Source organism: Callithrix jacchus, chromosome 10 (genome assembly GCF_049354715.1).
Source record: "Callithrix jacchus isolate 240 chromosome 10, calJac240_pri, whole genome shotgun sequence".
Lineage (NCBI taxonomy): Eukaryota > Metazoa > Chordata > Mammalia > Primates > Cebidae > Callithrix > Callithrix jacchus.
Window position 1 is genome coordinate 109,964,414 of NC_133511.1, and position 24,458 is coordinate 109,988,871.

Consider the following 24,458-nt stretch of genomic DNA (forward strand, 5'->3'; position numbering starts at 1 on the left):
TGGCGCCTCAGCCAAAGGGATGAGCAGCCGCCTCCAGTCTCCAACCTCTGGGATCTCCTTCTGGATATCCAACTTGCAGCTCCAGGGGCCTGGACAGAGCGTTTCCCACACCTGACCAACCCCAGGAAGAGGCCCTCTGTGGTCTCAGCCAGCCCTCGGCCTGCGGGGGAAGGAAGTCAGGCAATCCAATCCTCAGCTTCCCCTGCAAGCAGCCTGGGACCCTGGCACCATGAACTTCGCCTTGCCGGCTTTCCCACTGTTTCTGCAGCCCCACGGACTGCAGCTTCGGAGAGGCTATTGGCGATGGCAGAGGGGAGGGGTCATTTATTATTCATTCATGTATTCAACAAGCATGCATTGAGCCCTACTCCGTGCCAGCACTGTTATAGGTAAACAAGTCCCCTCATGGGAGGCAACAATGAACGAGATAAATCTGCATCAAGCCCCAGGGAACTCTCAGGAATGTGCCCCATGCAGGAAGAGCATAGGCCCTACAGTCCAGCTCCAAGCTCTGCCTCTCCAGAGGCAGGATGTCTGAGCCACAGTTTCTTCATCTGCAAAATGGGCTGGTCACCCTGCTACCAGGGCACAGAGGGATTACAGATGGCAGGGACAGCATACCGCTGGGACTCGGGAAGCAGCATTCATATACTAGATCGGCTGCCTCACTCCCAGCCCAGCCCACGAGCCCAGCTGGCCAGCCCCATGGGAGGCAGAATCTGGTTGAAGACGGACACCTTTATGTGGTCCTGTCCTGGCCGTCCCTCTCCACCAGTGAGCCTCCTGGTGATGTGGCCATGACCTGTGGTCTAGGGACTATTCCCTCAGCTACTTGTAAAAAGAGCTCGGGCTGTGGGGACATCAGCAAATTTGGTCAGAGTCCCTGAGCTAGGGTCTCCCTGCCGCGGCACCCCAGGGCCCTCAGACAGGCGTTGAGGGATGAAGCACCTAACTCCAGGAAGGGCTGCAGCTGCCTGCCTATTCATAGCAGCCCTGGGAACCTTTTACTGAGCATCTACTACGTAACAGGCACATTACATCATTAAGCAATTGCATGACACTTAAATCTCACCACCTTCCTATGAGCTGGAGGGGAGCCTCCAGGGGCTGTGAGCACGGGCTCTGCAGTCAAAATGCCCAGACTCAAACCCCAGCTCCCTTGCTGGTGGCTGTGTGACCTCAGGCAGGTTATGTACCTCCCAAGAAAGCACTTAAAGCCGTGCCTGGGACATGGCCAACTCTGGATACATACTCCGGCCCAGAGAAGGGAAGTGCTTTGCCTAAGGTCACCCCTGTAAGCCAGGGAGCTGGATTTGAACCCAAGACTCAGTTTCTAAAGTCCTCCTGGTCCATGACTCCACCACATAAAGGAAGCCAGGTAGGGGCTGGTGAGAAGGACTGGCCCCAGGGGATCCTGAGAGGAGGAGTGTGCTAAGAGTGACAGGCATTCACTCCGTCCCTGAGGCGGATGGCCCCTTTCCCTGGAGTGGGCCTGGCAGCCCACAAAGGGCCCAGCCTGATAAGCCAGTTCCTGCCTTTTTTCTTTTTGCAGCTTTTTGCCATGATCTTCGCCATGTGCCTCTTCCGGGGCATCCAGTAGAGGGTGTGGCCTGAAGCCTGAAAACTCACCCTGCCCGCCACTGCCCAGCACCCGATGCCCTCCCCTGCCCTTCTTCGCTGCCTTCTTGGCCCCAGAGGAGAAGATGAGGCCATCATAGATGGTCAGGAGAAGGGGCCAGGGGAATAAAGCTATTTTTTTAACAAAACAAAATGAATACAAAAATATGGACTGAGGTATCCTCACCTGGAGTCGGGGCAGGTGCTGTGGACTCTCCACAGAGACCCCAGCGCCTGGCCCAGGACGGAGGCTGCTCTAGAGACCAAAGGAACACCAGGCCCCGTGCCCTCCTTGGTCCATCCAGACCCTGGCCCCTCCCTCCTCGCTGCTCCAGGACCTGATGCCAAGGAAGTGAGGATTTAGGCAACAAGGAAGGAGGCAAAAGCCAATCTCCGAGAAGTCATCAAAGCCCAGGGGGCCCCACGGAGACTCAGCTGCCATGGATTGTCCCCGCTTCAGGCCAAGGCCAAGAGTGAGCTGCTGACACAGCATTCAAGAATGGCCCAGCTGGCAGGATGTCTGCTTTCCCCTTCTGTTGGACCAAATAATCTCAAAGGCCCAGAGAGGGGCAGTGACCCATCCACAGACACAGCACAGGCGTGTGACGGTTCTGAAAAGCAGCTGAGTTGTCTGCAGGCGGCTGTCACGGCATCCGGGACTGTCAGTTCTGCTGTTCGCATGCGTCCCTGGCCTCAGCATCCCGGTTTCCCCAGAGAGAGGGCAAGCTGGCCAGGAACTGCCTCATCCCTTCTCTACAGCTAAGAAAACTCCATTCCTTGACTTCCCACCGCACCCTCCCTCCCACCTCCCCACAGCTCTAAGTCCCCAGGAACACACACAAGGCTGCACATCACATCCCCTTGTCCACACTGCCCGCCTGCCTCTCCCCACAGGGAAGTCCACTCCCTTCCCTGCCCTTCCCCAACTCCCCAGCTCCCAGAGTGGAAGAAATCCCCAAGGTCATCTGGGTCTCCCTCTCCCCATCCAGAACTGAGGCTTGAAGATCCTTCTTCGAGCTCCTGGCCAAGACTTCTCCACCCACTCGCATACCTCTAGGACAGAGCTTCCTACCTCCCAAGGCAGCCTCCTGCCTTTGGGCTGCTCTGACTCGGCATCAGCTTCATATACAGAAGAGGCTCCATCCACGGCATCCCACTTGCCTGCTCTCCTTCCTGGTGTTAAGGTCCCCTGAGCCCTCTTCTCTCCAGGCTAAAGGCATCGAGGCCATTTCTGCTGCAACAAGGCTTCCTGTCTCTTCACTGTCCACACATTTCTTAGTGTTCCCTCCAGGCTTGGGCAGGGAGACTCACAGTTGCACACCCACAAGTATTCAGGCCTCAAATTCTAGACAAATGTTGGCACCTGGACTGCAAGATGCCCCTATCCTGATAGATCAGGGGTGGCTGCTGGAGACTGTGCTGGTATCCGAGGCTTGGTCTGGGCTCAGTGGGAGACGGTGGTACAATCCTGATGAGTGATATCTGCCAGGCACAAGTATGATTAGTGATGTCTGCCACGGGCAGGGATAGAAGGAACAGTGTGAGGTCTTCTCTCTTCTCTCCCCTCTGTCCCTCTTCAGGAAGAGCTCATTCTGTCTCACAAGCCACCAGCACCCTATACCAGTTTCCAGCCTCCCCTTGGGCTTTCCAGCCACCAGGGACACACGGAGTTACAGCCTAGAGCCCAGTGTTCCCCAGCCTGTACCACCTGGTCCCTTTTGAGATGCAGCCAGAAGCTCTGCACCTGCTGCAAAGATTCAGGCAGACCATCCTCCCATCTCCTGCTATGCCCACCAGTGCTAGCCCTCCCACCAGGTCTCTGAGCTCAGTCTTCCCAAACTGTCCCTTTAACAGCTGCTCTGGCGACCCCATAAACGTCACCTGAGCTCCATAGAAGCTAAGCTCCCAAAACCCAGGGGGACCTGCCAGTGGTACTGTGGGCCAGCCGGGGAAGGGCCTGGTGCCTGCTTCTCTTGAAGCACCCACATGCTTTGCTCCAGCTTCCTGGAAGAGGCAAATGGCTGGTCTGAGGATGACAAGCAAAAACCAACCCAGGCTGGGCAGGACTGAGGCAAATGGCACAGTTTTATGGCTCTAATCTGGGGACATCCCAGGCTTCTGGGGCCCATACAAGCTAGAGGGAGGACCCAGGAGAATGGGCCGGTCATGGAGGAAAATCTGGCTAAGATGGGTTCATGGGCAGATACAAGACTGCTCCTCGACAGCTTCCCACAAATGTGCCAAGGAACCCTCAATCAGCCCAGATTCAGCTCCCAGCCAGCCGCTGGCCACCCTCTTAGCCTGGAAAGGGAAGACAGGAAGTTTCTGCTCCTGTTGGCATCTGCTTAGGCTGGTAGCTATTTGCAAGGCTGCCTGAGGCCATTTCTTGGAGACAAGGCAAAGAAAGCTCAGCGCAAATCAGGCTTGAGCCTCCCTCCGAGCACGGGGAGGCACAGGGTTCAGCTGGCTCGGTACAGATACAACTCACAGCAGGTTCTGGTGGTGGCTGCGGGTGGAGGAAGAGTGGCAGGGATGCCTCTTCGTCTCTTTTCACCCCAGAATATGACAGTACACAATAGAGACTTCCTTGGACCTCACTAACAGGGTAAGGAACAAGACTTATACCACTCATCACACACGCTGCCCTGTATTGAAAGCCACTTTCCTGCTCTGAAGCTACTGGCTGGTGGAGAAAGGGAACATCTCTTTCCCTTTTGGAGAAAGGGCTGGGGGTGAGGGCCCCTCTCCAGGTCCCTGTTAACTTCTAGTCTTGGTGCTCAGGCCTTTCCTCAGCCTCCCTCGTCCATCTGTCTATCCATGAGTAAGGGGCCCAGACAGGATTCCCCAAACCAGACGAGGCCCCAGCACCCCGTCTCCCCGGAAGCCCCCTCCCCCCTCCCCCGTGGGTCATACGTTGAAAGTCTATTTTAAAAGCTGTCTATGCTCCCTGCGGTAGATTGCAGAGCTCATTTATCATGTTTCTCTCCTGTGAGCCCCCTTTTATATGATCTATCCAGAGGAAGTTTTGTAATATAAAACAGGACGCCCACACAGATGGTTTTGCACTGGTTTTTGTGACTGTTTCTTACAAAAAGAAAAAGGAACAAAGAATAAATAGTGACCGTGAAGAAAGGTGGTCTTGATTTGGGGGTGGGGGTAGACTGGGGCAAGGCAGAAGCTTGGCCAGAGGCTGCTGATGGCCGGAGGGAGCTGGGAGAAGAGGCATTCCAGGTCACCCCGAATGGAGCAGAGAGTGGGGCCCACACCGGGCCTTCCTCACTGGACTCCAGGGCCCTCCGTCCCTCGCCCCTCTGCCATTGCCTCCTTCCTGACTGCAAACCCTCCTTGCCGTAGAGCCCCCTGCCCCACAGACTGTATGTCTTGTCTTCCAGGTCTTATTCCAGCTGCAGCCCCCTCCCTCGCCCCACCCCCAGGCCCCACTACAGTTAGGTTTAACCAAGCCTCCCAGTATTTCGTGAGCACAGCTCTGCAGAGCCTGGCCAGCCCCGTGGGGTAAGGCCACCCACCCTCCCATCCACCAGTTGAGTGTGGAAGACTGGATGTCTCAGAGCTGCAGGTGTGGAGTCCACCTGTGGTTATGGGAGGACAAACCAACCGCCGCTGTGAAAGGATTAGCTGGACCTCAAAAGGCCTGGCTCAGATGGGGGATTGAGGCTTCGGCCTGAGGGCACTGCCCACTGGCGCCACAGCCTGTGGGAGGCAGCAGTGACTCGTGGCCAAACCAGGGCTCAGCAGCAGGGAGGCAGCTCCTTAAGGAGAGGCACAGGCTTAGGCAGCGAGAGACAGATGCCAGGAGAGGGGCCCTTCCTCAGCATCCAGCTTCCCACTCGGCTCGGCCATGTTTACCAAGCAACCTCAGGGCATCCACTGTAACTATGGTGGTGCCACCGCTCTGCTGGGTACAGGCCATCTGGGTGCAGGGACAGCCAGGCAGGGGGTGAACAGGGTGAGGACTCCAGGGAGGGGCCCACCTGACAGCACCCAGAGCCTCCTGCACCTGTGGACATGTTCCAGCCATCCCCACTCTGCACCAAGATGGGAAGTGAGGCTGTGGCCGTGGCTGCCTCTCTCCCGCACCTGTCCCCAGGGCTTGGGCTCGCCACTGCCGGTGTGTGCCCAGGTGCTGGCAGGAGGGAGAGGCTGGGATAGGGACTAACGGGGGGTATACAGCACAGGCTGGGACCCACGGGGAGAGGCAGGGCAGGGGGGTGTTCAGCTCCAAGACAGCCAGTTGTCAGCCTTTGCCAGGGCACTGGACAGGGCTGTGGAGGTGAGGGGAGGCGGCCTCCCCTTATTTCCCATGCCGAATTTGGGAGCCACCCAGTCCCACTTAGCCAGACCTTGGGGGCAGCCTGGCCTGCAGGTGCAGAGGACAGCTTCAGGGAAGCAGGGAGGAGTGGGGTACAGGCTGAGCCCAGTGGCCATCAGGCTTTGGGGGATGAGGGAGCGCTGTAACTTTCCTTCTGTTCCTCCTCTCCCAGTCCCGCCACTTACAATGGCCTCTGTTGGGGGTTGTGTGTCCCTTTGTCCATGGGGCCTGTGGGTGTGGCTGCTGGTTGCCTCTGAACTCAGGCTGGTTGCAGGGAGGGGGCTCCCAGGGGATTCTGGAGTCCTGGGGTAGAGGCAGAGTGCCCCAGAGCCAGGTCCCAGGAGAGCTCATCAAGGCCAGGCCAGGAGAGTGGGGACAGGACTTCTGGCTGTGTGTGGCCCATCCTTGAATAACGGCTGAAAGGGAGGCGCCATCTCAGACAGCACACCCTGCCTGTGCGCCCTTGGCTGAGCTGTGCAGACGAGTGTGTGTGTGTGTGTGTTGTGTGTATGCTTGCTCACATCATAAGTGTATGTGTGTCTGTGTGTGTATTCAGGGTGTGCATGTGGAGAGGGCCAGATTGAGGAGGAGGGGTAAGTTCTCAGGTTTTCCAGGATTACAGGGAAGCAAGTCCAGCCGTTTGGGCACTAGGTTGGCTGGGGATGGAGGGAGAAGGATGGGGTGTGGTCACAGCCTCTCTCAAAAGCAAGAAGGGCTTCCTGGCAGAGGAGGCTGGACTCAACTTAGCCCACTACCCTCATGACTCCAGCTTGACTTTAGTGTCTATTGAGGGGATCTGGAGGCCTCCAAGGAAAGCAGGTGTCACTGTGAGGGGTGACCCAAGGAAAGCAGGTGTCACTGTGAGGATGAATAGGGCTGCAGAGGCCCTGTCTCTCCCCAAACCAGCATGTCAAGCCTGAAAGCCCAGGAGATCACAGCATATAGGGAGCCCAGGAGGAAAGGAAGGCCCCCCACCCCTGCCTCGTTGGGGCAGGACCGGGGCAGGGCAGGGGACCCTCCTGCCTTCCAGGAGCCAAAGGGAAGCTGAGGCCCCAGCGCCACACTGCTCCAGGCATGGGCAGGGCCCTAGGCCCAGCAGGCGGCTAAGCCTTCTTGGGTCTTCGGCCGACTTGGTAATAGTAGTAAATGCTGATGGCAACAAAAAGGAGGCGGCTGACCAGGAGCAGCAGGATCCCCAGGGACATGAGGCCCGTCTCGGCTAGCGTGGCAGTGACCACTGTGGGAGAGAGGCCAGCGAGGCGGCAGGGTCAGAGGAGGGGATGAGTCCTGGCGCCGTCCCCTGCTCAGAGCCCTGGTGTGGCTGTCTCCCTGACTTTGAGCCCAGGGTCCTCCCAGGTGGGAAGCACAGGACCTGTCCCCTGTCCCTACCAACCCCACAGATGTTTCTGATCTGATGTCTCCCATGTGGCAGGAACTGGGGCACAGCGGGGGTGGGGTGGGGATATTACACAGGTGCTAGATACAGTGGGCAGCACGTGGGGGGGCTGCAGTTAGACGTGTGTGCAAGGCCATAGATACAAGTGTGTAGATTTGGGAAGCCACAGGCATGTGTTAGTTCTGCATGCACAGGTGTGCAGGCACACAGGTAAACATGGCCAGGTGAGCCCTTATCCCTCTATCCACTCCCCAGCCCCCACAGACAGGTTTTCATCACCTCCCACACACCCGAGTGGCTAAAGCAGGCAGGTCATCGGGGAAGCTGCTCATCAGCCTCAAAAAGTAGGATGCCTCCCTCATTGCCCACCTCAGGACTCACCCAAGAACTGGACCCCAAAGTAGCAGGCTTCGGTGAGCAGGGTCCATCGAATGATGACCTTCTCAGCCGTGTAGAGAGCATTCCACATGATCAGGGAGATGCCTGGAGCGGGGGCGAAGAGGGGTTTGCAGGTGGAACAGCCGACTCCCTCCCAGCAGAGCAGGAGGCCTGCTTCTCCCTCCTGGCCACCGCTGCAAGACAGCCGGGGTCCTGGACGTCGTGTGCCCGCCCCTACTCACACTCCTCAAATCAAAGCTGTCTGTCCCCCATCATGTCCCCTCCAGACTCAACATTGCTGCTTCAGCCTGCTGCTGTCATTCCAAGGCCCTGTGCCACACTGGGCAAGTCACTTCCCCACATGGAGACGCGATCTCTTTATCCAGTGGGAACACTGAGCTCCTGGTCCCTGCCCATGTCGGGGTCTGTCAGGAGGATGCTGTGTTGACGGAATCTGTGCGCTAACGGGTTACCTGGTCCTATGACCGGGTCTTCCTTCCACATAGACTCCCAGACAGAAAACCTGAGCCCATTAAGGAATCACTGTAAGGGACTCCCCAGGGGGGTGAGGGATGAGCCATACTTTTTAGCAGAAGAACCAGGGACTTGGCCTCTAGCAGGCCCCGCCCACCCAGTGTCTGCTGGGTGTGTATTTATTTTATTCCGACAACCCTAACTCCAGAGGAGCTGAGGCTTTATTCTGTAGGAAATATGGAGCCATAGAATGTTTTGTAGAAAGGGAGGCATATTACCTATGCTGAGCTTTACAGACTGCAATTTGAAATCCTAACATATGCATCTCGGGTTAGACAGGAAACAGAAGCAGTTCAAACAGAAGTGGATTTGGGGATAAAATGGCGTGGATGCGAGGGGTTCTGCAGACACTGAATTGATCTGCCTCTCCTCTAGGCTGTGAAGTCCTAGAGGGCTGCGCCTGGGCCTCCTCCGTCTCTGGACCACAACGCCCAGGGCAGTGCATACATTTATGAGCGCTCCCTGCAGACGGTGGCAAAGACAAGCTCCACCCCCCTGGGTGTATTCCACCAATGGCCACAAGATGGCAGCACATCTCCAGCAGAGAGATTCACCAAAGGCCGGGGTGTGGGCTGCAGCATCCGGCCGAAGAAACGAAGGGGTACCCCGGTACGGATCCCCGTGCTCTCAGCCCGGCTGGGTCTCCCAGCTGCCCGTCGCCCCCACCCCAGGATACACCGCAGCAGTACTCACTGAGGAGGGCACCTCCATAGAGGCGAATAGGGGTCTTGCTGGTCACCTGGGCTCCATCGAAGACAGCATCATAGAGCTGGTCAGGGAAGGCAAGTGCCTGCGGGCAGCGAGAGGGGCTCAGAGATCCCGCTTGGGAGGAGCGGGGGGAGTGACAGCTGATGCTTCCCACGGATGCCTTCCTTCCCCCAGGAGCAGGATCAGCGTCCTCGGGGGCAGTCCAGGGTCGGGACCTGATTGTCCCCACCCACCCCCATAACGGTTCAGAAAACTCCAGGGTTCCTGGGACAAGGAGCCAGGCCACAAACCATGGGATCTAGTTTGCTCCTGGACAGGGCATAGGTGTGGCAGTGTCAGGAGTCAGGCCGAGAGCCTGACAGACGGGCCCCTGCACCTTCACGAGGGGCCAGGCTGAAGGATGAACCCCTGGTGAGCCAGAGAAGGGCTGGGGGAGCCACAGGGGGCCAGATTCCAGGGGCTGGGGCTGCAGGTGGGGGCTCACCATGACCGCAATGCCGGAGAACAGCACAGCAGAGACAAACTGCCAGACCCTGAGAGGCACAGAGAGAAGCTCACAGCCCCACCCCAGGGCACCCTCCCTCTCCAGCCCGGATGCCCAGGGATGGCAGCTTTGGGGGAGGTCATGAGACAAAGTAAAATCCAGGGACCAGGCCAAATCAGGTGGGGTCTTAGGCATTTCACACCCACTCAGGCTTTCCCCTCCCCAAGAAAAGTCAGATAAATGCTCACCTGAGCCCCAGAGGCTCCCGAACAGTAAACTTGATTTCATTGCCCAAGACTTGGCTGATCTGTAGACGGAGGGGTCAGAGGCAATCAGGGTAGACACAGCTCTCGGCGCCCCCACGTGCTCATCCTCCCAGAGCCCTGCATGCCCCGGGACCCGCCTGGGCACCTCAGCTTGGCCAAAGGGTCCCTCAGGCGGGGAGGGTCACATGAGGCCGCCTCCTCTCCTGCTGCCCCTTGACACTAGGGTTTAGAAGAAGCTGAAAACAGGATGGTGACACGTGAACGCCTAGGCCTCTGCCAAATGCAGGCTGGAAGCCTGGTTCTGCCACTTACTGTGTGGCCTTGGGCAAGGTGCTTAACCTCTCTGAGCCTTTCGTTTCGTCTTCTATAAAATTAGTTAATAATTTTACAGTATCTGCATCTTCTAGTGCAAACAGAAAGATTATAAAATGATTATGCGGCAGCTGCTGCAAAGCCAGACACGTAATAGGCACTTAATTCCAACCATCTTGTTATTCCCCTGACACTGCCATTACATTTCTAGGAAAATCAGCCAAGTCCTAGAACTCCTGTGGTTACATGGGCCTCAACTCATTTTCTCCCCGAATGGTGGGTCAGCCTGGCCTGCCCAGTGGGTGCTGGAGGCCCCTGCTCCGAGCCCCACCTTGGAGCGATGCACCTCCCCGTCGTCGTCCTCTCCGCCCACACCGAGGATCTTGCGGGTCTTCAGGCGGCTCACGAGGTCCGTCTGGCTGTGCTTCTTCATCAGAGGTGGGGGCTGCTTGGCCGCCATGGTCTTCTCCAGCCCGGCCTCTGTAGAAGGGCTGAGGGGAGTCACCGCCTCAGGCCTGGGTTTGTGCCCAGCTTCCAGACCTTACGGGGAGGGGCATGACGCAGGGGAAGGCCACACCCCAAGCTGAGGCCTGCCAGGAACCCAGGGCATCAGGGAGAGCACAGTGGGCCTCCACTTCTGATTTGCCAAACGGGTTGAGGAAATGTTCCCCAGCCCCCGTGGCTCTGGGGAGCCGGTCTGCTCCAGGTGGACAAGGCAAACCCCAGCTGACAGGCTACCTGGTGCCTCAGAGCTGGCCCTGGAGGAGTAGGGAGGGCCTAGGAGAGGGCATTTGGGCCTGGATGGAGGCCACACCAAGTTTCATGGGGGGATGGGGAGGAAAGGGGCCTGGATTGAGGGGACTTCAAATCTGCCAAAGCTGAGGAAGGGAAGGGGATGGCCTCATACCCAGCAGAGCCAGAGAAGGCTGCCAGGGGTGTTGGCAAGGACGCTGAGGTGGTCTAGGTACCCTGCTCAGGCCTGGCCCCTCTCAGCCACCAGCCCCCCACCAGCCCCTCCCTGCACCCCAGGTCTGCCCATGATCCTCCCCAGGCCCCCACTCCCCCACCGACAGCAACATCTTGGGCCAGGTTGGGAGCACCTGCTGTGTGCCAGGTGCTGCGCTGGGCGACAGATGCAGAGAGAAGCTGAGTGCCCGTCACGTCCTCGGTCAGTCAAATCTATGCAGAGGAGACAGAAGTGAAAGCGGAGTGAGGTGAAGCCTCAGAGGCTGGCCCCAGGGTGGCCTGGCTTCTGTAATCACGGCTGCCCTGCAAGATGGGTGCTGCCTACAGCCACGCTGCAAATCAGGAAACCCAGCTCCCAAGGTTTCACAGGCAACCAGGATGAATAACGGTCCCGCCACTCCCCAGCTCGGGCTGCTTCCAGCATCTCATGCCCACTGCACCCACCCTCCAGCAAGGCAGAAAAGCCATCCCCATCTACAGACAGGCTCAGAAGCGGCCAACCCCTCCACTGGGGACCCCGCTGTCTTAGTGCCCTGTGGCCCCAGGCAAATCGCCAGGTCTGCCAGCGGCAGAGTGTGATGATGTCCCCAGGTCACCTCCCATTTTCAACACGAGCCCACCGGTGTCTTAACATAAAGCACCCAAACAAAAGTCAGAACCCAGTACCAAACTGTAGGGTATGTGAATAATGCGGCTGTAGCCTGCATCAGCTAGGGAGGCAGAATACCAGGTCACGTGGGGGAAAAGGTGTAAAGTTGAAGTTGGCCGTCTTTAGTGACTGTGATGTCATTTCCAGGCCAAACCACCCTCCTACAACCCCCGGCTTTAGTTCCTCCTCTACAAAAGGGGGTGGGCACACCATTCCCCTCCCCACACACAGCCCTACAGTGACAGGAGACAGTGGCGGGTGGTAACTGTGACTGGAGTCCCATGCCCGGCACACAGAGCCCCTCGGTTAATGCTGCAGGGTGTGCCAGCCATCACGACAGGAGGCCGACCTCCCTGCTAGGGAAGCCAGAGCCTAACCTTTCATCACATGGCTCCTGGAGGGCCCACGGCACTGTCCCAACACCTCAGCTGCTGGCCACCACCTTCTGGCGAACCCAGATAGCAGCTGCAAGTAGCCACATCCCTCCGGCTGCCAGGCAAGGCTGCCCTGAAAGTCACTGAGCGGCTGGTGAGCAGAGCGCAGAACCGGGGGTCCGTCACCTGTTCCTCAGCCAAGGATGCTACCTGGCCCATGCCCTTCCCTTCCCAGTCTCCCCCTGGCCTTTTATCTTTTAATACATACAGCAAAATTGACAGGTTTAGTTGCACAATTATTTGAATTTTAGCACACATAGATTTTTGTAGCCATCAACTCCAAATCAAGACAATGGGCGGTTCCATCACCCCAAAAACTCCCTGGCTCTGTCCTGGCCACACCTACCCCTCACTCCTCCACACTGGCAACCACTGGTCTATTCTCTGTAACTATAGCTTTTGTTTTTTCAAATATGCTACGTAGCCAGGCCTGGCGGCTCACACCTGTAATTCCAGCATATGAGAGGCCAAGGTCGGCTTATCACGAGGTCAGGAGATCGAGACCATCCTGGCTAACACAGTGAAACCCCATCTCTATTAAAAATAAAAAAAATTAGCCTGGCATGGTGGCATGTGCCTATAGTCCCAGCTACTACTTGGGAGGCAGAGGCAAGATAATCGTTTGAATCCAGGAGGCGGAGGTTGCAGTGAGCCAAGATCTCGCCACCGCACTCCAGCCTGGGCGACAGAACGAGATTCTGTCTCACCGTTTCAAAAAAAAAAAAAAATGCTACGTAAGTGGAATGATAAGCATAGAACTTGTTGAGGCTGGCTCCTGTCATAGAGCACAATGACTCTGAGATTCCTCCAAGCCACTGCATGTATCGAGTCCACTCCTGGTTATTGGAGAGCAGCATTCCTGGGTACATGTAGGAGTTTGCTTGTCCATTCGGTCACCGAAGGCCATGCGGGTTATTTCCAGTTGTAGAATATGAATAGAGCGGCTACAAACCCCGGGTTTCTGTGAGGCCGTAAGTTTTCATTTCTCTATGGTAAATGCCAGGAGTTGGATTGCTGAGCTGTGCGGTACGTCCCTGCCAGACTTTCAGAGAAAGCATCAAACTATTTCCAGAGCAGCCATCCCACTTCGTGTCCCTGGCAATGTCGGGGATGCTCCAGTTCCTCCATATCCCGGTCAACGACCCAGTGAGGTCGGTCTTTATTTCAGCCCTTCTGTGAAGTCCTCCTGGCTGTTCGCCCTCTCCCAGGCCAGATGTCTTGCCTCCCTCAGTCCTGCTTTACCCCATTCTGCTGTATGGCCTTGTGCTCTGAGTCTCGGTTTCCCCGTCTGTGAAATGGAGCTGTCATTCCCAGCTCCTAGGGAGCCCGGGGCACAAAGAAAAGCTCAGAGCATTCCACATAGCACCTGCACATTTGCATGAGGAAATCACATTTAGTGAGGTCTGCTGTGAGCCAGGGACATGGGTGATGGGACAGGCCCCCTATCCTGAAAGAGCGCCCAGCCTGGGCAGGGAGGGGGCCCTGATCTGCTAGTCACTGATCAGAGCAAGTTACTTTTCCTCTCTGAGCTCGGGGGTTCTCATCTATGAAATGGAAACAGCCAACCTCACTTTTCCCCTACAGCTGGTCTCAGGAGAAACAAAATAATGGACAGACAGTGCTTTAAAAAGATCCAGCTTGCTGCTCAAGCCAGAGGCCTAATGGGTAAGTGCTTAACTGCTGAGGTCGTACCCCGAGTTTGAATCCTACATCCATCACTGCTTGGCTGGGTGGTGGGCAGGTCGGTCACTTAACCGCTACGTGCCTCAGTCTTCCCATATGTAGCTGGGAAAATAAGGTGTCCTATCCTATAGAAACATTGTGAGAATAAAAGACATAATCTCCATGAAGCCCTGGGAAGTGCCTGGCCCACAGCAAGTCCTCAATGAAGACAGGCGATGATTAGACACAGACTCTGCCACCCTCCCCAGCTCTCCCGTGTGGCAGAGGCATCGGGATCGAGGCCGTGGAGGGGCGGGAAATGGGCCTGACTAGCACTTCTTAACTTCTCCGCCCCACTGGGCAACGTCCCAGACCTCAGTCCCAGCGCACAAGGCTGGCGCTTAGCCACTGCCCACCAGGCCCAGACTGTGTCCACGACCCACTCCGTGGGGCAGAAGCTTCCAGACATTGGACGCACTGCTTTCCTCTGCCTGCTGACCCCTCTCCACCAACACACACACATATGCACACCAGACACACACACACACCACATACCACCTCACACACACACATCACACACACACCACACACCACACCACACACACATGCACACACACCACACATGCACACACATCACACACACCACAGCACACACACATGCCCACAAGCACACATGCCACACACACACCACACCCACACACCACACACACATGCTCGCACACCACACATACATGCACACAGAGACACGCACACCACACATACACAACACACAGCACACCACACACATGCACACACACCACACACACAACACAACACACACATGCACACACAACACAACACACACACATGCACACACACACCACACACACATGCACACACGCCACACACACACCCTACACACCACACCCCACACACACTACACATACACCACACCACAGACACACCACACACACCACAGAGGCACATGCACACACACCACACCACACACCCACATACACCACACACGCACACCACACACACCATACACGCACACACATCACACCCCCACACACACACAGCATTCCCCTTTGCACCCCAGGCCGGAGCCAACAACAGTTGCTGTGAATCAAAGGCTGTGGGACGTGTCAGTGCCCACCCGCTGGGGCTGGGTACAGAGTGGGCGCTACAGTGTCATGGACGGAATCACTCATGGGTGGAACAAGCTTCATCCACAGGCACTGCCATCAGACATCTGGGCTGGTGATACCCACTGTGTCCACCCCCCAAACCCACTCTAACAGGGAGGTCATCACTCACAAAGGGCCCCTGTGGCCCCCACAGAGAAAACGGAGACTTGAACTCTACCTCCAGGGAGGAGGCCCCACACCCATCTTCCCAAACCGGTAACTGTTCTGAGACCTGCGCTCTGTCCCTGCTTCACCCCCAGGACTGGGCGCTGCACTGATCAGATCCACCCCAGCAGCCGCTCAACCGCCCCACCGGCCAGGCAAGCCGCACACACCCCTCAGCTTCCCCCGACCTCCTCCCCTTCACAGCAGGTGTTGATTTCAGTTCTGGCACCATTTTAACCTAAGTGAGGACAGAGGACTCCACTGTGCATTATGGCCAAACCCTGGCTTTGGGGTAGGGGGACCTGGGTGAGAGTCTTCATTCTGCCCTCTTGCCAGCTGTCCGGCTTTGGGCGAGTTGCTACATACAGCTCTCCTAGCCTCAGTTTCCCCTCTTGTGAAATGAGGGTAAAGAGAACCCCTCACAGAAGTGCTGATGGAGAGAGAAAGGAGTGCAAGTGGGCACCCATGGGGAAAGTGCCCTGCCCAGGGAGGGGTCTGGCCTTCCTTCTACTTCCCTTTCTCCACTCAGCCATGCACAGTGGAAAAAGCCTGCTATCAGCACTGTGAAGCTTCCTGTCCCACCCCACTGACTTCTAAAGGGCCCCTGGGGTTTCCCCAGGAACGAGGCTGCAGGAGGCTGGGGCAGGCGCAGCAAGGAGAGTTGCCCTCCACCTACACCACCTGTCTGGCAAGAAGGGAGGATGTGGCTCCCAGGGCCCAGGCCTGGGATCCCAAACCTTTCCCTTCTGCCCTGCCAGCCGCTCTCACCCACATTCCCAATCAACTAGAAAACCTTCCAACAGTGGTTCTCCCTGCCGACCCTTTACCTAAGTGGGAAGGTCCCCGGACACACTTTCCCCGCCATGCTCCTTGTTCCTCGAAGCTATCTGCATAGTCCCTCTTCCCAGGGGCCCTCCCAGGGCACTGGGTCCTCATCCTCCTCTGGACTCTCACGGGTCTCAGTGTCTACAGCCACTGGCCAGTTACGCCTCTACTCCTGGTCATTTCATGGCAGTTCGGCTCCCCAAGACCAACCATGCTGAAGGCAGGGCTTGTACTGTGCTCATTCACATATCTCTCCCTGAGGCTGGGGCACACAGTAGGCACTTTGTCAGCACAGATGATAGCAGCTATCGGGCTAAGCCCAACCAGCACACTCAGAAGCCCACAGGTTAGACGTGCTGGGCTGAGGGGAGGCTGTGCCCCAGGCCACTCGGAAGCTGGTGGCACAGGGCAGGAAAGGGCTTTCCAATTAGGCAGAGCTGGGTTCAAAGGTGCCTACTTTCTGTTGATCAGGTGGACTGGATGAGCAGCCTTAGCCGTCAGTACAATGGGAATCACGCAACAGCGCCTTACTCGCCTTACTCAGGGGGAGCTGAAGGCTCCAGGAGACGGGGTACAAATGCTTTCGGCAGAGGGCCTCGCAGAAGGGGGCCTGGGCAGCAGTGAAGGTTAGAGGACTGGATGTCCTTGCCCCCACCACCTCAGGAAGCTGTGGATCACTAGCAGGGGAGTACCCCCAAGCAGGGATTTCTCTGGGTCTTGCTCTCTGAGCCTGAGACAACTCCAGGGCTGGAGGAGCTCAATAGCCATTTGTGATTGAATGAATGAGTTGGGCGGAGCTAAGCGCCCTCTTTAGCCGTGATCTGACTCCCTGCAGTCCCTCCCACCTCCCCATCTGCTGAGGAATCTGAGGCCAGGGAAGAGCACTTCCACGTGGTCCCCAGTGGCAGCAAGACAGAGGGGGAGAGGCAGGAACAGCAAAGCCCCCAAGACTGAACCAACCAGGAAGAGAGGGGCTTGTTGGGGGTACAAGAGTCAGGCAAGGATGACAGGGAGGGAGGTGGTAGGCATATTTGTAATGATTGGGAAAACTTGGGCTCAAATCCCTACTCCTCTTCCTTGCTCTGTGATCTCAAGAAATTTACTTAACCTCTCTGAGCCTCCATGTCCTCATCTGTGAAACTAGACTACTACTTCTACAAAGCCCACAGGTTTGCGATGTGTGATGGTGAGAAAGTGCAGCAGGAGCCTGGCTCCTGGTGTGTGTTCTATAAAGGACAGCCATTAATAACATGAAGAAGGTGGCTGCCCAGGCTCTGACCTGGGCAGATCAGATGGGACTGGGGCATCATTCCCATGCTGATCCTGGAGGACTTCCCCAACCCCCTGTATCTTTCCCAGGAAGCCTGGTTTCCATAGAAACAGATGGACTGCTGAGCTGTCCCCAGCATGGAGACTGTGCCCATGAGGGCTGGCTTAGGAAACCTGACTGGCCGGGGGAGGGGGAGAGATGAAGAGGGGAAGAGGAAGGGGCCTAGAACATCCACCAGCGGTCAAGCCTCCCCGGGAGTCAAGGGGGAGTCACTGCTGGCTCGAACCCCAGTCAAGGAGCCACTGCCTTTCCAAACAAGAGCTTCTGTCACAGGGGCAGGCCTTGTTCCTTCACACCTCATGAAGAAGACTGGCCCCAGGGCCACCTATGCCAGGGCTGAAGGAGGGAGGCATGTACTTCAAGACCAGGAATCCCCTGCCATCCCCACCAAAACCCTATGAGAATGGCCATATTATCACCCCCATATTACAGATGAGAAAATGAAGGCTCAGGTGACTTATCCGAGTGTCCCTTGGGGTAAGTAGCAGAGGTGGGATTCAAGCCAAGGTAACTGTGCTTTGACTGGGCATCCTAGGAGGAGCTGGTGTGTGTGCGCAGTGTGTGCAGTGGTGTGCAGTGTGTACAGTGTGCGCAGTGGTGTGCAGTGTGTACAGTGTGTGCAGTGTGTGCAGTGTGTACAGTGGTGCGCAGTGTGTGCAGTGTGTACAGTGTGTGCAGTGGTATGCAGTGTGTGCAGTGTGCACAGTGTGTGCAGTGTGTACAGTGTGCGCAGTGGTGCGCAGTGTGTGCAGTGGTGCACAGTGTGTACAGTGTGTGCAGTGGTGCGCAGTGTGTGCAGTGGTGCGCAGTGTGTGCAGTGTGTGCAGTGGTGTGCAGTGGTGTGCAGTGTGTACAGTGTGTGCAGTGGTGTGCGGTGTGTGCAGTGGTGTGTGGTGTGTGCAGTGCATGCGGTGTGTGCGGTGTGTGCAGTGTGTGCAGTGGTGTGCAGTGTGTGCGGTGTGTGCGGTGCATGCGGTGTGTGCAGTGTGTGCGGTGTGCGCGGTGTGTGCAGTGGTGTGCAGTGTGTACAGTGTGTGCAGTGGTGTGCGGTGTGTACAGTGTGTGCAGTGTGTGCAGTGTGTACAGTGTGTGCAGTGTGTGCAATGTGTGCAGTGGTGGGGGCCGGGGGCATTTGATGGACTTGACCCATATAAAGAACTGAGCTCTAAGCCACCTTCTCCATGGCAACTCCCCTGGAAAGTCCCTGGCAGCCGCCAGCATCTGGACTCCTCTGGGGTCCAGCCTCCCTTGGGTTAAGGCCCTGCAACTCCAGCAGGACTTGGGAAGGGCTGCAGGGAGACCCATTGTTCTGTTATCGCCTTGGTGCAAAATAGCTGGAAATGGGTTCTGGGACAGGGCAACGCAGAGTTGGGGGCAGGGTGCTGGCCTGAGAGAGAGCCTCAGGGCCCGGCAAGAGAGAAGGCGAGGCAAGAGAGAGAATCTGCTCCCTGAGGGGCGGGACGGAACAGACATCCAGAGCCTGCGTCATCCTGCGTCATCAGCTCTGGCTGCGGTTCCTCCAATGCCTGCCATTGGCCCCTTGAGCAAAATGGGGTCTAGAGATGCCCTAGCTCAGAATCCATCGCCTGGGCGCTCAGGCAGTGAATCTACTTGTCGAAGGCTGTCCTGGAGAGGCTTGGGGACTAAGGGACCTGTGTCCAGATCTTGGCTCTGCACTACTAGCCCTGTGCCTTTGGGCAGACAAACCCCTCTTTGAAGGAGCCCCCCTTCCTTCCACTGTAAATGAGGCGGTGGTCCCTGAGTCAAAAGGCTGTTGGGAGCCTGAGAGCTCATCCAGAAGTCACGGGACACAAAGGAGGCTTTATGAAAGCGGCTGCACTGCTGACATCCTCACAGCGGCAACTGGGGTGCAGGTTTCATCAGGGGCGTTCTAAGGAGGAAGCCGAGGTGAGGCTGCCTGGTGGCTGGGCCTTGGCTGGCCCCAGCTGGCTTGCTGTCAGGCCATCCCTCGAGAGCATCACTATTCTAAAGGCTGGGGCTGCCTTCGTCAGTCTTGTCTCTCAAGCAGATCCTGAGCCAGTGGAGGGCGGAGCTGCATTATCCGTCTCCCTCATCATCTCAGCATCACTGCTGCGCTCATGTCCAGGCTGCTGCAAAGAGTGAGGACAGAGCGGAACCGGCCCGAAGAGGCGGGTGCAGGATGCGAATCTCATGGCAGCGGCAACCCCATCTCCATGACACAGCTCTGCAGCTGACAGAAAGATTCCACGCCCCATTTCCAAGAACCTCCAGGAATAGGAGCCCTGGGATCTGGCAGTAAGCCAGTTTGCCTTGGAGCTGGAAGGTGGCGGTGTGTCCTGAGTCACTGGGCTCAGAGACAGGACAGCTGAGGTCACAGGCAGATTCTGCCATCACTGGTACACCAGGGCCTGTCTTTGGGGCTCACTTTCTTTGTCTAAAGAAATGAGTGTGGTCTCTAGGGCCCCTCACAGCCCTGCCTCACAGCGGCCACACTCCAGCTCCCTGCTGGGCCCCAGCTCAAGCTATCCCACCCCCCAAGTCCTGCCACCCCTCAGCCTGGACCGGCACACAGGTCCTATCTTCCCTCTAGATTTCTGTGTCAAAGAGGGCAAGAGGTGAGGGCAGAGCAGGTGGCAAGGAGACATCCCTGGGGTCCTCCCCCAGGGCTCTGAAAGTGCTGGTGTGGGCAAGGGGGTCAGGCCCTCTGATAGCCTCCATCACCGCTCAGAAGTCACTGGGAGGGTTCTTCCTGTCCCGATGGTCATTCACACGGCAGAACATGGAGAATTCCTGTCCTTTTCCACCCGAAGAATAGGCCAGCCTGCCCCTTGGCCCAGTGACCATGTCAGGGCAACCAGTGTCGTCATCAGGACAGCCTGGCTTCCAGATCCTATGGGGCTAGGGGTCCGGTGAGAATCCAGCAGGCAACGCCCTCTCCTCCCCGCCCTCCACTCCCCTCATGCCCCTCCTCCACCCCGTGGCTGCTCAGGAACTTGGAGGGGAGGAGAGGAAGATGGGAGATGAAAGGAGAAGAGCTTCCTCCAAGGGCTGCTCCACCATTTTGAGCCCGTTTCTTCAAAAGCAAGTGGTGATTTGTCTGCTGGGTGGGTTGGGGGAGGCAGGTGAAAGGGTCGCTGTCCCTTCCCAGGATACGATGGGCCTCGACCACAGTCCAGGACTGAGTGTCTCCCCAGTGCTGGGGCGCTGGCTTAGTGCTTAAAGGACTCGCTCATGACTTAAAAGGCCTGTGCTTCATCCTGGCTCTACCACTTATGAGCTGCATGCCTGTCTGCCAGTGACTCTGCCTTCCTGAACCTCAGTTTCCTCGTCTATTAAATGGGTGCAATAATGACACCAACCTCTCACCGGTGAGAAGATGCTCAAACATCCAGCACAGTGCCTGTTTTGTAGTTCATGTTCAATAATAACGCTGCTTGTTATTTTTAGACTAGAAGACTCCACTTCTTTGCCTCAGTTTCCCCCTTGACCAAATCTGCCTCAGAGCAGGTTCCCTTCTAGGGATCACGAGCTGGGTCAGAGCAGGGTGCTCAGAGGGAGGAAGTGAGATGAGAGAGAGCAAGGGTCACTTTGGGGCGGGAAGACCATGCTTTGCTGGTCCTGGGAGGGGCCCAGCCGGTGTGCCAGGATGAACAGCGAGACACCAGGTGCAGGGGAGGTATTGTGAGCCAGGAGTCAGAACATCAGGCACCCCACCCTGCAGCTGCCACTTCTGGCCTGTGTGTCCTGGGGTGATGGATACACTGTCTCTGGGCCTCACTTGCCTCACCTGTGAAATGGGAGAAACGCATCCCTTCTCAGTCAGCCCCGCCCCCTATCTCTTCCTCAGCCCCTCACTCCTCCCTAGCTCAGGGCAGGCACATTCCAGCCCCAGGGCCTTTGCACAGGCTGTCCTCTGTCTACACATTCATTCCCTCAAAGCTTTAGTTCTAAAGGTACCTTCTCAGGCAAGCCTCCCTGACACCCGATTTAAAATGACAGTCTGGTCCCTGGCCTCAATATCCCCAACACAACTTTTCCCCTTCACCTCTCAGTCTGCTATATAATTTGCTTCTTGATTTTATTAGCTATTTACCACCCCCACCTTTTAAGTGTCAGCTCCATGAGGACAAGAATCTCTGTTTTGTGCACAGCTGTCTCCCAGGGCCTGAAACTGTCCCTAGTACTTCGCTCCATAAGCCATTTTGTGTGTAATGTTCACAAACACTTTGTTCAAGAAGCAAAAGTAAAGAACAGCTCAAAACGGTGTGACGGTGGGGCGTTCCTGTTCATTCCAGCCCCCTCCTCCCCCATGTCTCAAGAGCGGCAGGCCCTTCTTCCCACAGAAGTGGGGCTATCAAAAGAACTTGGGGGGCTGGGTATGAACTAGAGAAGCCACAGGGGGCCTGGAGGCAGAGCTCTGCAGAAAATAGGTGGGAGTCCTGGAACTGGCAGGCGATGACAGCTGGACATGGGTGAAGGGGCTTTGGGCCTCAGCCCTCCACTCCAAATTTGGAAGCAGGGAGGAAGCTGACAATATGTGACTGGAGAAGAAGCGGTCAGGGCAGGGAGCTCCCAGGAAGGTGGGGACAGAGGGGGCCTCAGGAACGAGACGACTCATATTGCAGATGGGACAACAGATGCCTGGAGAATAGTCTTACTTCCTAACAGCCCAACAAGAAAAATCTTTTCTCTCCTTTAGGTCTGGGACTGAGGCTAAGGGGTGGACAGTGCCCCCTCCTGGCTCTGCAACAGAACGACCCCTGCGTCCCTGGGATCTGCGGGCTGCAGGTCCTGGTCCCCTCTCCACAGGCCGCCAAGGGTGGAGGTCCAAGGATCCGCATAGTTGGGGTGGGCAGCCCCGGGGACTTCTCCCCGCAGGCCCGCCCCAGTCAAGAAGTTTGTTTGAAAGAAACCAACCAGGAAGTGCGGGGTGGTGGGGCGGTGAGGGGGCCCTGGCCAGCTGCTCTGGGCTTTGGAGGGGCTTCGGGGTTCTTGGCCTCCGCCCTGCTCCTGCCCCAGCCTCCATCGCTCCGGCGGAGAAGCCCACGGCCCCCGGGCTCCAGAAGGTGGCGGAAGCCCGCGACTAAGTCGAGGCGGAGGAGGGTAGAGCGAGAGGACCCAAAGCGAGAGCCCCGCCCTGCGGGGCGCGCCGGGGTGGGCGCGGCGTTCTGGCCCTTCCTCCACACAGCCTCCCCTGGCCAGGTGCGAGTATTCTGCCCACGGCAGGGGCACCGGCCCACCCAGCGTCCGGCCAGTGGCCCCACACTGCCCCCTTCCTGCAGATCGCACGACTTCGGCGAGAGCGGGGGGCGTCTCTCTCCACCTGTGCGTCCCCTAACAACCCCCTAACTGGGCTTGGGCGCGGCCTGGGTTTCTGCCCGCCCCTTTCCAGCCTGGGGACTGGGGACTCTCCCGGCCTCGCCCCTCCCCCTCCAATCTGTCCCTGATATCCCCGCTCCAGACACTCACCCACTTTCTGAGACCCAGGCCTGAGAGCCGGTGTCCGCCGGCGGAGAGCTCCCAGCCGTTAGGCGGCCCCTTGTCCTCCAGCCCAGCGCCCCTGCCCCCAGTCCCCGCCTCAGAAGGTCGGGCTAGACTTGTGGGCAGCTGGAAGTCCGCCACCACCTCCGTCCGCCGCCCTGCGGGGGCAAAGACGGGGGGTAACTCGCAAGTTTGTGCCGCACACTCCTCTGGCCGGGAACAATGGCGGGAGGGGGAGGGGACAGAAGACCGAGCGCGGGGGACAGAGTCAGACCCCAGGGAGGCAGAAACTGCTTTCGCTCCGTTTTTCCCTTGTTCCGAAGCAGAAAGCTCCAGCCCGAGAGGCGGAGGCTGAGGAGGAAATAAGCAGTCTAGGAGGAGGGCGACCGCCGAGCTGGGGGAGAAGGGAAACCGAGTCAGAGGAAGGGGCGGCGAGCGAAGAGCGCGGGGGGGAGACAGAAGGGGCTGCGGGACGGCGTCTTGGGGAGCCAGAGAGGCGACCCCCTGGGGTCCTGGCGGGCTCCGCGGGTGCCGAGGTGTCCCGGGGCGCCCGGCTAGCGCGCGCGGCGTCCAGGCCGCCCCCCTGCGGTCCGGGCGGCTGCAGGAGCCCCGCTGGGCTGCGCTGCGCAGGCGGCGGGCAGCGGGCGGCGGGAGAGGAAAGTCCGCGGCTCGGAAGCGGCGACAGGGAGCAGAACTTACGGGCCTCGCGCGTGCCGGTGCCAGGCTGCGCGGAACTGGTGCCAGGCGGAGGCTCCGGGCTCGGGCGCCTCACATCTCGCCGACCGCGCGGGGACAGGCAATGCAGGGCAGGGCAGGGCAGGGCAGGGCAGGGCAGGGCAGGGCAGGACCGGCTGGACTGCGCGCGGCGCCCTGCGCGGCCGGGGCTTACCGAGTCTGGCGGCCCGAGCTGGTCCCTCCTCTCGGTTCCGCGCACAAGCCAATGGCGCGCCGTCCCCTCCCACGCGCCGGGCTGCCTCGCCCCCAGGGTGGCCGCCGGGGCGGGCAGGATGGGGGTTGGCGGGGAGACCGGGCTCCCGGCTCCCCCGCGAGGCTCTCCCGGGGAGCGCCTGCAGGGGGCGCAGGCGTGCCCCGGGAGAAGGCGCCGGGGGAGAAAACCGGGCAGGGAGGCCCTGGGGTGGCCCGCGCCGCCCAGGAAGACTTTCCTGGCAAGTTCTGCAGACAGCGCCCCTTTCTTGGGACGATCAATGTAGATGGGCAAACCACACCATCTTAAACAGCCTTGCGGTGGCTCCCGGGCCCAGGCCGGTGTCTAAAATGGAAGGCACTGCTTTTGCTGGTGGTGATACCCAAGTGTGTAATAACACAGTCACGACAATAGTCACCGTTTGCTGCGCACCCGCTGGTGCCAGGCACCATATGCTACAGGAGGTACAAGTATTCACTCATCTGATTTTCACAGCAGCTCATGAGGGCGCTGTGATTAGTCCCATTTTACAGGCGGTGGTGGTTAATGTTTGAGTTCACTTAGCCTTCAGGCTTCCAGCCTAGGCCCACCCTTCTCTCTCCCTTCTTGGTGTAACTTGGCCAAATAACACGCCCCACTGTCACTACCACCAGCTTCTTCAATCCTCCACCCTAAAATCCAACCTCAGAGATGCTGCTGCTATCACTTCTGATGTCAGGGGACTAGGATCTTATCTGGGGCTCTGGGACACTTGTTGGGGCCACAGTTGTCAAACCTTTTGTCGCTACACATCCTATGGGGGTCGGAGGTGAGAATGGGGGCTGGGGGTCATGGAGGCTCTGCGGTGG

At 58.0% G+C, this 24,458-nt stretch overlaps 2 protein-coding genes across 19 annotated transcripts in view; one reads left to right on the top strand and one right to left on the bottom strand.

The window, feature by feature from the left end:
* TSPAN18 (tetraspanin 18) overlaps window positions 1-4,749 on the top strand; it is a 212,967-nt gene extending 208,218 nt beyond the window's left edge. For all 11 annotated transcript variants that reach the window (XM_035262408.3, XM_035262412.3, XM_035262406.3 and 8 more), the window contains one exon: window positions 1,553-4,749. In XM_035262408.3, the coding sequence (XP_035118299.1) occupies window positions 1,553-1,600 (48 nt within the window). In that variant the 3' untranslated portion in view covers window positions 1,601-4,749. The remainder of the gene's footprint in view (window positions 1-1,552) is intronic.
* On the bottom strand, window positions 4,673-23,627 carry TP53I11 (tumor protein p53 inducible protein 11). 8 transcript variants are annotated; one of them, XM_035262416.3, is made up of 9 exons: window positions 23,575-23,627; window positions 22,674-22,843; window positions 11,126-11,204; window positions 10,357-10,505; window positions 9,696-9,754; window positions 9,448-9,496; window positions 8,949-9,045; window positions 7,725-7,826; window positions 4,673-7,184 (listed from the first exon to the last, which is right to left on the bottom strand). In XM_035262416.3, exons 4-9 carry the CDS (start codon window positions 10,483-10,485, stop codon window positions 7,051-7,053), a joined length of 570 nt encoding a protein of 189 aa, XP_035118307.1. In that variant the 5' UTR covers window positions 10,486-10,505; window positions 11,126-11,204; window positions 22,674-22,843; window positions 23,575-23,627; the 3' UTR covers window positions 4,673-7,050. The 8 variants fall into 8 exon arrangements, with proteins under 8 accessions (XP_035118307.1, XP_035118306.1, XP_009006226.1 ...); XM_035262415.3 differs by having other exon boundaries at window positions 10,357-10,516; XM_009007978.5 differs by having other exon boundaries at window positions 23,385-23,581.
* Window positions 23,628-24,458: the final 831 nt, after the last annotated feature.

Bases quoted from the DNA above. Each gene is read 5' to 3' on its own strand.
- TP53I11 (XM_009007980.6), bottom strand. From the start codon at position 10,485: ATGGCGGCCAAGCAGCCCCCACCTCTGATGAAGAAGCACAGCCAGACG. The intron at 9,755-10,356 runs GTGGGGCTCGGA...CTCCGTCTACAG, and splicing joins GGGAGGTGCATCGCTCCAAG to ATCAGCCAAGTCTTGGGCAA. The intron at 9,497-9,695 runs GTGAGCATTTAT...TGTGCCTCTCAG, and splicing joins CGGGAGCCTCTGGGGCTCAG to GGTCTGGCAGTTTGTCTCTG.